The 14,216-nt window shown below is 43.8% G+C and overlaps 1 protein-coding gene across 2 annotated transcripts in view; it reads right to left on the minus strand.

The window, feature by feature from the left end:
• Window positions 1–2,313: 2,313 nt before the first annotated feature.
• LOC140194342 (phosphatidylserine synthase 1-like) overlaps window positions 2,314–14,216 on the minus strand; it is a 52,358-nt gene continuing 40,455 nt past the window's right edge. Inside the window, exons 10-13 of one of the 2 annotated variants that reach the window (XM_072251713.1) lie at window positions 13,041–13,140; window positions 11,337–11,405; window positions 10,131–10,209; window positions 2,314–4,157 (exon numbers count right to left, since the gene is read on the minus strand). In XM_072251713.1, the coding sequence (XP_072107814.1) occupies window positions 4,048–4,157; window positions 10,131–10,209; window positions 11,337–11,405; window positions 13,041–13,140 (358 nt within the window). In that variant the 3' untranslated portion in view covers window positions 2,314–4,047. Of the gene's footprint in view, window positions 4,158–10,130; window positions 10,210–11,336; window positions 11,406–13,040; window positions 13,141–14,216 lie in introns of those variants that run through there. The other variant, XM_072251714.1, reaches the window with a different exon arrangement.

Genomic DNA, 14,216 nt, shown 5'->3' on the forward strand with positions numbered 1-14,216 from the left:
GTCACACCCTCTTCATGACCTACTGAATAAACAGCGGAGCAGCCTTCCAAACAGAATCATTCAGCACCACTGTCACAAGGATCGTTACAGAAAACCTTTCCTACCAAATGCAATACAACAGTTCATCTCTGTGCGACAGGAGAACACACATCATAGTACAATAGTTTCCGTTTTATTATTTCATACATTATTACACATTGGCAAATTATTATTGTGTATATTATAATGTACTTTATTATTAGTTAATATTTATTATTTTTGCTAAGTGCGTTTTTAAATATTGCTGCCGTAACAAGGCAATTTCCCACTTGGGATCAATAAAGTGCTCTATACTGTATATTATCAAATTCTACAAAGAAATGCCTTGGATGATCAGAGAACATTGAGGTAGCTGTTCCCGTCCATTGCACTCTGTTCAGAATGTCATTAACCTCTCTTCTCAACCACAGCGGCTCTTTCGACAGGTGACGGTGTTGAGGGAGACAGTCCGTGGACTGCTCACATTATTACAAATAATTCTGCATTCTCAGCAACACAATCAGAAGCATAGTCAAAATATGCTTTCATAAACATACATTGAGGTGGTTTAGGTTGAATAGAACACGACAGAGCAGGAACAGGCCCTTCAGCCCATCTAGTCCATACTGAACTATTAGTCCCATCGACCTGCACTGGGACCAAAACCCTCCATACCCCTACCATCCATGTACCTATCCAAACTTCTCTTCAATGTTGAAATCCAGCTTGGATGCACCACTTGTGCTGACAGCTCGTTTCACACTCACAACACTCTGAGTGAAGAAGTTTCCTCTCATGTTGCTCTTTAACATTTCACCTTTCACCCTTCACTGCAGGGGGATGGGAACTAGAGTGCCTGAACAGTTAGTGGAGAGGTTGTGGAGACAGATGTTGCTAAGACCTCAGACAAAGTCAGGAATCAAAACGCTGAGCATGGTGTGACTAGTGTCCTGAGCTGTGTACATTTCAATGCAGAAAGGCGAATGGTAGTGCTGTTAATAGGGTAAGATTGTAGTCAGCAGGATGAGTTACAACGTGGACAGAATCCAAAAGAGTGAGTACAAGACTGAAGGTTTTTTTTGAATGTGTGCAATATATGAACTTGCAGCTGAGTAACTGATTGGCGGGTATGATGTTGTAGGCATCATTGAATGGTGGCTGTAAGATTACAGCCGGGAGCTTAATGTGCAAGGATTACCAACGTATCGAAAGGATAGGCAGAGAGGACGGCGTTGCCCTTTTGGTCAAAAATTAAAAATCAAATCATTAGAAAGAGGTGTCATGGAGTCAGAGGGTGTCGAATCATTGTGGATAGAGCTAAGAACTGCAAGGGTAAAAAGACCCTGATGGGAGTTGTATACAGACCCCCAAACAATAGTAAGGATGTGGCCTACAAGTTACAAAGGGAGATAGGAAATGCATGCCAAAAGGGCAATGTTACAATATACATGGGGGACTTCAATATACAGATAGGCTGGGAAAATCAGGTTGATGCTGAATTCCAGAAAGGTAATTTCTCGAGTGCCTACAAGATGGCAGCTCGTGGTTGAGCCCACTAGGGGATCAGTTATTCTGAATTAGGTGCTGCGCAATGTACCAGAATTGATCAGAGAACTTTAGGTAAAAGAACCCTTAGGGGCAAGTGACCACAATACGATCAAATTCACCCTGAAATTTGAGAGGAGAAGCTAAGGCCAGATGTATCAGTATTACAGTGGAGTACAGGGAATTAACTACAAGTCAGAAGAATGAAGGGTGACTTCACTGAAACCTATTGAATGGTAAAAGGCCTTGATAGAGGGAATGTAAAGAGGATATTTCCTGTGGTGTGAGTGTCTGAGACCAGCGAACACAGGCTCAGAATAGAGGGGCTTCATTTTGGAACAGAGATAAAGAATTTCTTTAGCCAGAGAGCAGTGAATTGGCGAAATTCTTTGCCAGAGGCAGCTGTGGAGGCCAAGTCTTTATAGATATTTAAGGCAGAGGTTGATGGATTCTTGATTGGTCAGGGCATGAAGGGATATGGGGAGAAGGCAGGAGATTGGGGCTGAGAGGAAAATTGGATCAGCCATCATGAAATGGTGGCCTAATTCTGTTCCTATATCATATTGCCTTAACTCATGACCCAACCTCAAGCCTGCTTGCATTTACCCTATCTATACCCCTGATAATTTTGTGTACCTCCATCAAATCTCCTATGCTCCAGGGACTGAAGTTCTAACCTATTCAATCTTTCCCTTAATTCATTTTTAAATGAAATACATTGGGAAAAAAATCACACATAAACAGAATAGGTTGATATTTCTGAAGTAATTTATTTGGAACCACTGCCTGTAAGAATTCCAAATGTAACAGGTTCCTGAGTGAAGACTGTCAGTTTTGAAAAGAAGGTTCATGTAAGATTGGACATCAGTTTGTGTGTCAGACCTGCCAAACACAGCTCAATTGCTGCTGTGATGATTGTTGTACCATAAGCTCAAAAGAGACCAGTTCCACACAAAAATTATAATCAACATTATTTTCAGTGGCATCAAAGCCATAGAGTGCATTGTCCAGCATTTCATTGCTCAAGTTTTCTGATGGATTATCATGATGAGAATTACAAACATGTCAAAAAATTGACCAAAGAAAATAAAAGTAATTCATATTTCTATCTCATTTCTATTTGTAATAGGGATGTCAAACACTAGTGATTCTGCAGATTCCGGAAATCCAGAGCAACACACAGTAAATGATGGGGGAACCCAGCAGGGCAGGCAGCCTCTACAGAAATGAATACACCTGTCGATGTTTCGGACCAAGACCCCTCATCGGGACTGGGAAGGGAGGGAGGAGGTGCCAGAGTACGAAGATGGTGGTGGGGGCCGGAGGGGGGAGGAAGAGCTGCAGGTAACAGGTGAAGCCAGGTGGGTGGGGTTGATGAAGTAAGAAGCTGGGAGCTGATAGGTGGAAGGAAGTAAAGGGCTGAAGGAGGAATCTGATAGCCCATGAGAGACGGAGGGGCACCAGGGGAGGTGAAAGGCAGGTGGAGGTACGAGGCCAGGGTAGGGATGGCAAGTCATCTTCATTCATGACTTATCCTTGTAACAGGTAAAACAAGATTATTTCATTCTAAAAATTGTAACATGCAGTCAATATCAAACACGACTGCATATCAGATCAGTGTACGATTTCCACTGGATACTAGAATGAAGTAACTAGCACGGTGTACTTAATTGAATTGTATTCTCTAGTTATATTATCTATTGAATAAAAATACAGTAGGTGAAGTGTGCAAGACTTAAATGAAAATTCAGGAAAAAAATTCCGGAATCAAGGTTATAAAACCCATTCAACAGTCTGCAAGGGTTGGGCCTTCATTAACCAAGCAGTTTTAAGCCATTTCACTCAACACAAATTGAAATCAATAACTACAGCATTTGGCACAAATTATATATACTGCATGACTGAAGCAAGCTTCACACAAACTCTTAACAGAGCAACTGTTCAGAGTGATCACATTGCAGCAGAAACTAGTCAGAAAGTGCTTTCCCAGAGACTGTTCCCTACGCTCCACTAACCTAACTGCATTTCAATGTTAGTTAATGCTGCGTTCAGCTGACCTAACTGCACTTCAATGTTAGTTAACGCTGTGGTTGGCTAACCTAACTGCATTTTAATGGTTAGTTAACGCTGCGTTCCGCTAACCTAACTGCATTTCAATGTTAGTTAACGCTGTGGTTGGCTCCATCAACTCAAAATTAAATCGTCAGCAAAAAAACTTAAAAAGTTTTAAATAAAAATATACAAAAGCTTCAAGAATTTGTTCTTTTCTTTAAACAAAATGGTAAGAAAAAATGTAGGAACACATTAAGCTGATGAGTTGCTATCCGCTACAAAACACTAAAACTGCTTCGACATCACGCACCATCCCTCGGCTACCAAACTGATCAATCAGTCTTTTCCTTCTGTTTGTCGGCTTTGCAAAGGCTTTCAGATCCAGCTCCGGACTTCCTTGTGGAAGGTGGATTCCACCTCAGTGAAACCACCTTACTTCCTGCCAAAGCCATTACTCATCCGACATTTACCAGAGGGCCTTTTACGCTTCGTTGTGCTCTTGTCTGCTCTGTTCACATCTGACACTTCGCAATTTCCATCGCCTGGATAAAACAAAAAAGAATTTATTCTGTGAATAAAACAAAATGGAAGGCTAAAGTTCATCAACACAAAAGAAAATCCGAGATGCAGGAAATCCAGAACACAGACAAAATGCTGGAAGAACTCAGCAGGTCAGGCAGCATCTATGGAGAGGAATAAACAGTAAACATTTCGGGCCAGCACCCTTAATCAGCACTGGAAAGGAAGGGGAAAGATGGCAGAATAAGATGGAGGAGTGAGGGGAAGGAGGACATGCTAGAAGGTGATAGGTGAAGCCACGTGGGTGTTGGGCCACGTCCTCCTCTTCTGCCACGATCAGGCCACACTCAGGTTACAGCAGCAACACCTCAAATGCTGTCTAACTGGCCTTCAACCTGACAGAATAAATATTGATTGCTTCAACTTCTGCTGCATTTTTCCCCTCCACCTATCTTCTTCATCAATTCCCCACACTGGCCTCTTACCTCTACTCCTCACCTGCCAATCACACCCCTCCTTCCCTTTTTCCAATGATCCACTCTTGTCTCCTATCAGATTCCTCCTTCTTCAGCCCTTTATTACCTCTCTCAGTGATCACCTCCCAGCTTCTTACCCCCTCATTCCCCCCCACCCACCCGGCTCCACCTATCACCTCCCTCCCCTCCCCCCCACCTTCTTATTCTGGCTTCTTACCCCTCCCTTTCCAGTCCTGATGAAGGGTCTCAGCCCAAAACACTGACCGTTTATTCCCCTCCATAGATGCTGCCTGGCCTGCTGAGCTCCTCCAGCATTTTGAGTGTGACTCCAAAGTTTACCAAGTTCCCTTTAGTCAATCAGCTAATTTATAGATGATAAGGGCGTTGCTCAGAATGTTGCCTGGTTTGTGTCAATTGTTCTCAGTTACTTATCTAAGCTTACCAATGTTGTGCTGAACCAGCTAAAAAGCAAATCAAAAACACCCAAACACAAATCGCTCCTACCTACAATCGTTCTCAGTTACTGATCTAAACTTACCGATGAAATTGCAGGCTACAAATACACAAAAAATTTACTCCTTCGCAGAGACATGAACAAACACAAAGGATGCAAAAGCAATTTGCTGAAAATATTTGAATGAGAACTAACTTTCTGCAGGCTCAAAGTGAATATTTTAATCTCTAAGTGGTGTCTATTGCATAACTAGTCTTCATTGTTTTACAATTACAGACACAGAGCACTATGGCACAGAAACAGGTCCTTCAGCCCATCTAGTCTATGCCAAATCATTAATCTGACTATTTTCATCGACCAGCACCCCAACCATACCCTTCCCATCTATCTACCTATCCAAATCTGTTAGTTGTTGAAATCAAACCTGCATACTTCTACTGGTATTTTGCTCCATATTCTCTCACTACCCTCTGAGTGAAGAAGTTCCTACTAAGTTTCCCATTAAACTTTTTACTTTTCACCCTTAACCCCTGAACTCTAGTTCCAGTCCGATCCATAGATAGAAAAATCCTGTTTGCATTTACCCTACTATCTGTACCCCTCATAATTATGTACATCTCCATCATATCTCCCCTTATTCTCCTACACTCCAGGGAATAAGGTTCAAATCTATTCAAACTTTCCCTATAACTGCTCAGGTCCTCCAGTCCCAGCAACTTCTTTTAAAAATGGGTTTGTTTCCTCACAGCCAATGTGGTTGTGGTTTTGAATTCCAGATGGGAACTATTTCCTCCACATCATTATTGCAAACTGCTAATCCTCTGCCTGGCTACATAGCATTAGACTATTCAATTGATTTTATCATTGCAATTTAACAATTAATTACCTGCTAGCATTTTTATAACTACTTATATACATGTAACTGCTTAGTATGTTTCCTCATGGTCACAGTATGTACATACAGTTGTTCAGTGTGTCCCCTAGTGGTCACAGAGTGTATATGCAGTTGTTCAGTCTGTCCCCTAGTGGTCACAGTGTGTGTATGCAGTTGTTCAGTCTGTCCCCTAGTGGTCACAGTGTGTATATGCAATTGTTCAGTGTGTCTCCTAGTGGTCACAGTGTGTATATGCAGTTGTTCAGTCTGTCCCCTAGTGGTCACAGTGTGTATATGCAGTTGTTCAGTGTGTCCCCTAGTGGTCACAGTGTGTGTGTACAGTTCTTGGACTTGGACTACCTGGACTATTCGTCTTCTCACCCTGTCTCTTGCAAAAACGCCATCCCCTTCTCGCAATTCCTCTGTCTCTGCCACATCTGCTCTCGGGATGAGGCTTTTCATTCTAGGACGAGGGAGATGTCTTCCTTTTTTAAAGAAAGGGGCTTCCCTTCCTCCACTATCAACTCTGCTCTCAAACACATCTCTCCCATTTCACGTACATCTGCTCTCACTCCATCCTCCCACCACCCCACTAGGAATAGGGTTCCCCTGGTCCTCACCTACCACCCCACCAGCCTCTGGGTCCAACATATTATTCTCCGTAACTTCCGCCACCTCCAACGGGATCCCACCACTAAGTACATCTTTCCCTCCCCCCCTCCCCCGCTTTCCGCAGGGATCGCTCCCTACTCGACTCCCTTGTCCATTCGTCCCCCCCATCCCTCCCCACTGATCTCCCTCCTGGCACTTATCCTTGTAAGCGAAACAAGTCCTACACATGCCCTTACACTTCCTCCCTTACCACCATACAGGGCCCCAGACAGTCCTTCCAGATGAGGCAACACTTCACCTGTGAGTCAACTGGGGTGATATACTGCGTCCGGTGCTCCCGATGTGGCCTTTTATATATTGGCGAGACCCGACGCAGACTGGGAGACCGCTTTGCTGAACATCTACTCTCTGTCCACCAGAGAAAGCAGGATCTCCCAGTGGCCACACATTTTAATTCCACATTCCATTCCCATTCTGACATGTCTATCCACAGCCTCCTCTAGTATAAAGATGAAGCCACACTCAGGTTGGAGGAACACCTTATATTCCGTCTGGGTAGCCTCCAACCTGATGGCATGAACATCGACTTCTCTAATTTGCGCTAATGCCCCATCTCCCCCTCGTACCCCATCTGTTATTTATTTTTATACACACATTCTTTCTCTCACTCTCCTTTTTCACCTTCTGTCCCTCTGACTATACCCCTTGCCCATCCTCTGGGTCCCCCCCCCCTTGTCTTTTTTCCCGGACCTCCTGTCCCATGATCCTCTTGTATCCCCTTTGCCAATCACCTGTCCAGCTCTTGGCTCCATCCCTCCCCCTCCTGTCTTCTCCTATCATTTTGGATCTCCCCCTCCCCCTCTCAAATCTCTTACTCACTCTTCCTTCAGTTAGTCCTGACGAAGGGTCACGGCCTGAAACGTCGACTGTACCTCTTCCTAGAGATGCTGCCTGGCCTGCTGTGTTCACCAGCAACTTTGATGTGTGTTGCGTGTATATACAGTTGTTCAGTGTGTCCCTTGTGGTCACAGTGTGTATAGGCAGTTGTTCAGTGTGTCCCTTAGCGGTCACAGTGTGTATACGCAGTTGTTCAGTGTGTCCCCTAGCGGTCACAGTGTGTATACGCAGTTGTTCAGTGTGTCTCCTAGTGGTCACAGTGTGTATATGCAGTTGTTCAGTGTGTCCCCTAGTGGTCACAGTGTGTATATGCAGTTGTTCAGTGTGACCCCAAGTGGTCACAGTGTGTATATGCAATTGTTTGATGTGCCCCCTAGTGGTCACAGTGTGTATACGCAGTTGTTCAGTGTGTCTCCTAGTGGTCACAGTGTGTATATGCAGTTGTTCAGTGTGTCCCCTAGTGGTCACAGTGTGTATATGCAGTTGTTCAGTGTGACCCCAAGTGGTCACAGTGTGTATATGCAATTGTTTGATGTGCCCCCTAGTGGTCACAGTCAGTATATGCAGTTGTTCAGAGTGCCCCTATTGGTTACAGTTCTTTATATCATTCTGGAAGGTTCAGGAGTTTCTCTGGTGTTGCATTATTTGAATAGGGGCTATCTGATTGGTTAACTCTTATCTATCAATTTGAATGGAATGTTTAACTATGGGGTATAAAAAGGGTCAATGTTGGTACACCATCTTTTCCTCTAGTCTCTGAGTCTGAACGTTCTTAGCTATCAGACTTTTTTCAGCTCTACATTTCCAACTCTTTGTGTTCTATTAATATGTAATAAAACAATAGTGAATCAACAAGTTTTGTGCCTCTTTCCAGATTTGTGCCAGATGTTTAAGGGTATGAGGGAAGAGAAGTGGGTGCAGTTACTGTTACAAGGGAGAAGGTGCTCAAAAAGCTGAAAGACCTAAGGGTACATAAGTCACCCGGACCAGATGAACTGCACTCTAGGGTTCTGAAAGAGGTAGTGGTAGAGATTGTGGAGGCATTAGTAATGATCTTTCAAAAATCATTGCACTATGTCATCGTGCCAAAGTACTGGAAAATTAAAAATATCACTACGCTCTTTAAGCAAGGAGGAAGGCAGCAGAAAGGAAATTATAGAACGGTTAGCCTGATCTCAGTGGTTGTGAAGATGTTGGAATCAATTAAGGATGAGGTTATAGAGTACTTTGTGACACAGCACAAGAGAGGACAAAGTCAGCATGGGTTCCTTCAGGGAAAATATTGCCTGATGAACCTGTTGGAATTTTTTGAGGAGATTACAAGTAGGATAGATAAAGGGGATGCAGTGGATGTTGTATATTTGGACTTTCAGAAGGCCCTTGATAAGGTGCCACAGAGCCCATGGAATTACAGGAAAGTTACTGGCATTATTCGAGTACTGGTTGATTGGTAGGAGGCAGCGAGTGGGAATAAAAGGATCCTTTTCTGGTTGGCTGCCAGTGGTGTTCTGCAGGGGCCACTTCTTTTTATGCTGTATATCAATGATTTAGATGATGTAATAGATGGCTTTGTTGCCAAGTTTGCAGATGAGACAAAGATTGGTGGAGGAGCAGGTAATGGTGAATAAACAGGTAGGATGCAGAAGGACTTAGACAGATTAGGAGAACAGGCAAGAGAGTGGCAAATGAAGTACAACGTTGGAAAATGCATGGTTATGCATTTTGGTAGAAGAAATAAATGGACAGACTATTTTCTAAATAGGGAGAAAATCCAAAAATCTGAGATGCAAAGGGACTTGGGAGTCCTTGTACAGAACACCGTAAAGGTTAACTTGCAGGTTGAGTCACTGGTGAGGAAGGCAAATGCCATGTTAGCATTCATTTCAAGAGATCTAAAATACAAGAGCAAGGATGTGATGCTGAGGCTTTATAAGGCTCTGTGAGGCCTCACCTTGAGTATTGTGAACAATTCTGGTCTCCTCGTCTAAGAAAAGATGTGCTGGCATTGGAGAGGGTTCAGGGGAGGTTCACAAGGATGATTCTGGGAGTGAAAGGTTCATCATACGAGGAACTTTCAATGGCTCTGGGTCTGAACTTGCTGGAATTTAGAAGGATGGGCGGGTGGGGGGGGGGGGGGGGTCTCATTGAAACCTTTCGAATGTTGAAAGGCCTAAACAGAGTAGATGTGGGAAGGATGTTTCCCATGGTGGGGGAGCCTAGGACAAGAGGGACATCCTCAAGATAGAGGAGCGTCCATTTAAAACAGAGATACGAAGCAATTTGTTTAGCCAGAGAGTGGTGAATTTGTGGAATGTATTACCACAGGCAGCTGTGGAGGCCAGGTCGTTGGGTGTATTTAAGGTAGAGCTTGATAGGTTCTTGACTGGACATGGCATCAAAGGTTATGGGGAGAAGGGTGGAGAGTGGAACTGAGGAGAGGAAAAAAGGATGGCGAAGGAGATTCAATGGGCCAAATGGCCCAATTCTGCTCCTATGTCTTATGGTATTATATTTAAGGCTTAGGTTTCCTGATTGGTCAGGGCATCAAAGGATATGGCGAGAAGACAGGTATGGGGTTGAGTGGGATCCAGGATCAGCCATGATGTAATGGTGGAGTAGTCTCAATGGGCTGAATGGCCTAATTCTGCTCCTATGTGTCATGGTCTTATTTCAATGCACAAACCTTTTGCGTGTGGGTCACCAGGCAGCTGGGAGGTATCAGTGCTGTTAACTGCCTCCTCATATTCACACTCGGAAAGAGTCTGAAAGACAGAAAACATCAAAGTGAAAGTCAAAGTAATTTTTTTTAAATCAAAGAGGCCACTTTATTAGGTACAATGCAAATATCTAATCAGCCAATCATGTGGCATCAACTCAATTCATCAAAGCATGCTGACATGGCCAAGAGGTTCAGTTGTTGTTCAGACTAAACATCAGAATGGGGAACAGATGTGATCTTAGTGACTTTGTGGAATGATTGTTGGCGCCAGACAGGGTGGTTTGAGTATCTCAGAAGCTGCTGATCTTATTTTATTTATTTACAGCACACAGGAGGCCCTTCCAGCCTTATGAGCCACGCTGCCTCAGCAACCCCCGACAAATCCGATTTAACCCTAACCCAATCACGGGACAATTTACAATGACAGATTAACCTCCCCGGGACATCTTTGGACTGCGGGAGGAAAACTGGAGCACCTGGAGAAAACCCATGTGTCGCCTGGGGAGGACGTTACAAACTCCTGACAGGCCTGAACTGAGCTCCAACAGCGCTGTGCTAACCAGTATGTGACCGTGACAACCGCCATCTCCTGGGATTTCTGCACGGACCACTCTCTGGAATTTACAGAGAATGGTGCAAAAAACACAAAAAAACCATCCAGTAAGTGGCGGAAATCACCTCGTTAATGAAAGAGGTCAGAGGAGAATGGCCAGACTGGTTCAAGCTGACGGGAAGGTGACAGTAACTCAAATAACCACGGGTTACAACAGTGATGTGCAGAAGAGCATCTCGGAATGCACAACACATCGAACCTTGAAGTGAATGGGCGACAGCAGCAGAAACCATGAGCACACACTCTGTGGTCACTTTATTAGGTACAGAAGGCATTTAATAATGTGGCCCCGGAATGTATGTCACCATGTACTATCTTGAGATTCATTTCCTTCCAGACATTTACAGGAAAATAAAGAATACAACAGAATTGATGTAAACCAAGACTGACAAATGACTAATGTGGAAAAGCGGACAAAATGTGCAAGCAGTTTAGAGGGGGGGGGGGGGGGGTGGAGACCTCATTGAAATCTATCAAATATTGGAAGGTCTAGATAGAATGGATGTGCAGACTAAGTTTCCGATAGTGGGGGAGTGAACTTCCAGTCACAAACTCACCTTCTCACGTTGCCCAGTATGCTCAGCGTACCAAACCATTCCCGCAAGGCAAAGGAAGGTTATAAAAGCCTGGAATGAGTAAGAAGTCCAGTTAAATGGTCTTCAGTCTTTTCCAAGTCCAATTTACACAGAACTTAATGAAACAGCAAACATCACATTTTTTTTTTTTGATTCACTTATAGTTTGAATGTGGCAGAGGATAACAAAATTATATTCCAACAGTTGGCAAGAAAGCACAGAACCTAGAACATTCCAGCACAGTGCAGGCCCTTTGGCACACGATATTGCGCTGACCTTTTAAACATACTCCAAGATCAATCCAGCATTTCCAAAAAGCAGTTATCATTCAGTCCCTCTACGCATCAGACATTGTGTACGAGGATGAATCGTTGAGTGTGTGCCTTCAGGCTTCTGTAACTCCTACCTGATGGTAACAATGAGATGAGGGCTGTCCTGGGTGATGGACGTCCTTGATGATGGAAGCTACTTTTCTAACACTTCTCCTTGAAGATGTCTTGGACACCACGGAGGTAGTATCCAGGATGGAACTGACTACTTGCAAAGAAAGTACAACAGCGCATCTACTTGCTCAGGAGGTTCCACGAGTCTTCAAAAACCTTGACAAACTTCTATAGGTGAGTGGTGGAAAGTGTGCTGACCGGCTGCATTACGGCCTAGTATGGGAACACCAATTCCTTTGAGCGGAAAATCCTACAAAAGTTAGAGGATTCGGCCCAGTCCAGTATGGGTTAAGCCCTCCCAACCATTGAGCACATCTACACGTAACGTTGCCGTAGGAAAGCAGCATCCATCATCAAAGATCCTCCCCACCCAGGCCATGCTTTTTTCTTGCTGCTGCCATCAGGTAGAAGGTACAGGAGCCTCAGGACTCACACCACCAGGTTCAAGAACAGTTACTACCCCTCAACCACCAGACTCTTAAACAAAAGGAGATAGCTACACTTATCTTGTTATTTCAATCTCTCACTATTTATTGCCGCTTACTTATATTTGCACCTGCAATTTGTTGTCTTCTACACTCTTGCTCTTTCATTGACCCTCTTTACTGTTATAAAATTTGCTCACTATGCCTGCAGGAAAAAAAATCTGAGGGTTGCACGTGGGGACGTGCATGTACTCTGATAATAAATTTTACTTTGAACTTTACTCAACTTCACTTGCCCCATCACTTAATTGTTCCCACACCTATGGATTCACTTTCAAGAACTCTTCATCTCATCGATAATCATTGCTTATTTATTTATTACTATTTCAAATTTTTCTTTTAGTATTTGCACAGTCTGCTATCTCTTGCACACTGGTTGTCTATCCTGCTGTTGCGGTCTTTCATCGATTCTATTATGGTTATTGGATCTATTGAGTATGCCTGCAAGAAAATGAATCCCAGGTTCGTATATGCACTTTGATAATAAATTTACCTTGAACTGTGAACTGTAAAGTGTTTTGCTAACTGCTACACTACTGAGCCACTGAGTTGTTCTGCCAAGCATGGAAGGAATGCTCTGTCGTTGCCGGAATGCGTGGTGATACTTGTGGGCTGCCCCCAGAGCACCCACGGGCTGTGTTGGTTGTTAACACGAATTACGCATTTCACTGTGTGCCTTGATGTACGTGCATTAATAAATCTGAATCTGAATCTCCAGCCAGTCGACTATTGGAGCAATAAGCAATGATCTTTCTTACCATGCAGAGGAGCCAGAGGATGACATACAGGCCCACAGTTTTGGAGAAAAGATCCTGACCGGACTTGATGCATACTATTGCTTCCAGAAAGGAAATGGCACTGTTAACATTTTTTAAAAAGAAAGTTAGACAGATCTCAAAAATACAGCCCAACTCACAGCCAGGTACACACTCTAATAGATTTGGAATTAAGTTGAATTATTCTTGTACTGCAAAAGGCAATTGTTCTCAGAGACAGAACACAGAACAGACCCTCAACAATGCAGCAAGCTGTACTACACAGCAACCCACTGATTCAACCCTAGCCCAGTCTAATCAGAGGGCAATTTACAATGATCAGTTAACCCCAGTCTAATCAGAGGGCAATTTACAATGACCAGTTAACCCCAGTCTAATCAGAGGGCAAGTTACAATGACCAGTTAACCCCAGTCTAATCAGAGGGCAATTTACAATGACCAGTTAACCCCAGTCTAATCAGAGGGCAATTTACAATGACCAATTGACCTACTAACTGGTACGTCTTTGGACTGTGGGAGGAAACTAGAGCACCTGGAGGAAACCCACGCACACAGGAAGGACGTACAAACCCTTACACCCAGCTTCAGAACTGAACTCCGAAACAGCCCGAGCTGTGATAGTGTTGCCCTACCTGCTGCGTCACTGTAGCGGCCAAGTAAAAGTAAATTAAGTTCAAACTCCACAGACAGATTAACACAAGACAGCAGATTGGTACAATGACATGCAGCATTTATAAATGACAAATTCAATTGGTTCACTGGGATGTGACTACTTGGGTGGGTTTGCAAGTAGGAACTCTGGAACAAGGTCAATATTGAGGAAAACTGGAGGTTTGGCGAACGAGTAGGTACTGGTTTTGTTTGTGATTCATACAAGCTCTGATGTGTAACCAAATGGTGTCAACAGCAACCAGACCAAGATACAAACAGGCGACGAGGCTGAAATCGCAGAGGGCTACTTACAGTGTTTAGAGATATGTAAAATAACTCAGAACATTACAGCCCAGCACAGGGTCTTCAGTCCACAATACTGTGCCAACCTTTTAACCCAACCCTTCCCTCCACATAACCCTCCATCTTCTGTCATCTATCTGCCTATCTCAAATGTCCCGGATGTATCTGTCTCTACCACCACCCTGTCAGGGCGTCCCATGCACC

This window comes from Mobula birostris, chromosome 1 (assembly GCF_030028105.1).
Source record: "Mobula birostris isolate sMobBir1 chromosome 1, sMobBir1.hap1, whole genome shotgun sequence".
NCBI classification, from domain to species: domain Eukaryota; kingdom Metazoa; phylum Chordata; class Chondrichthyes; order Myliobatiformes; family Myliobatidae; genus Mobula; species Mobula birostris.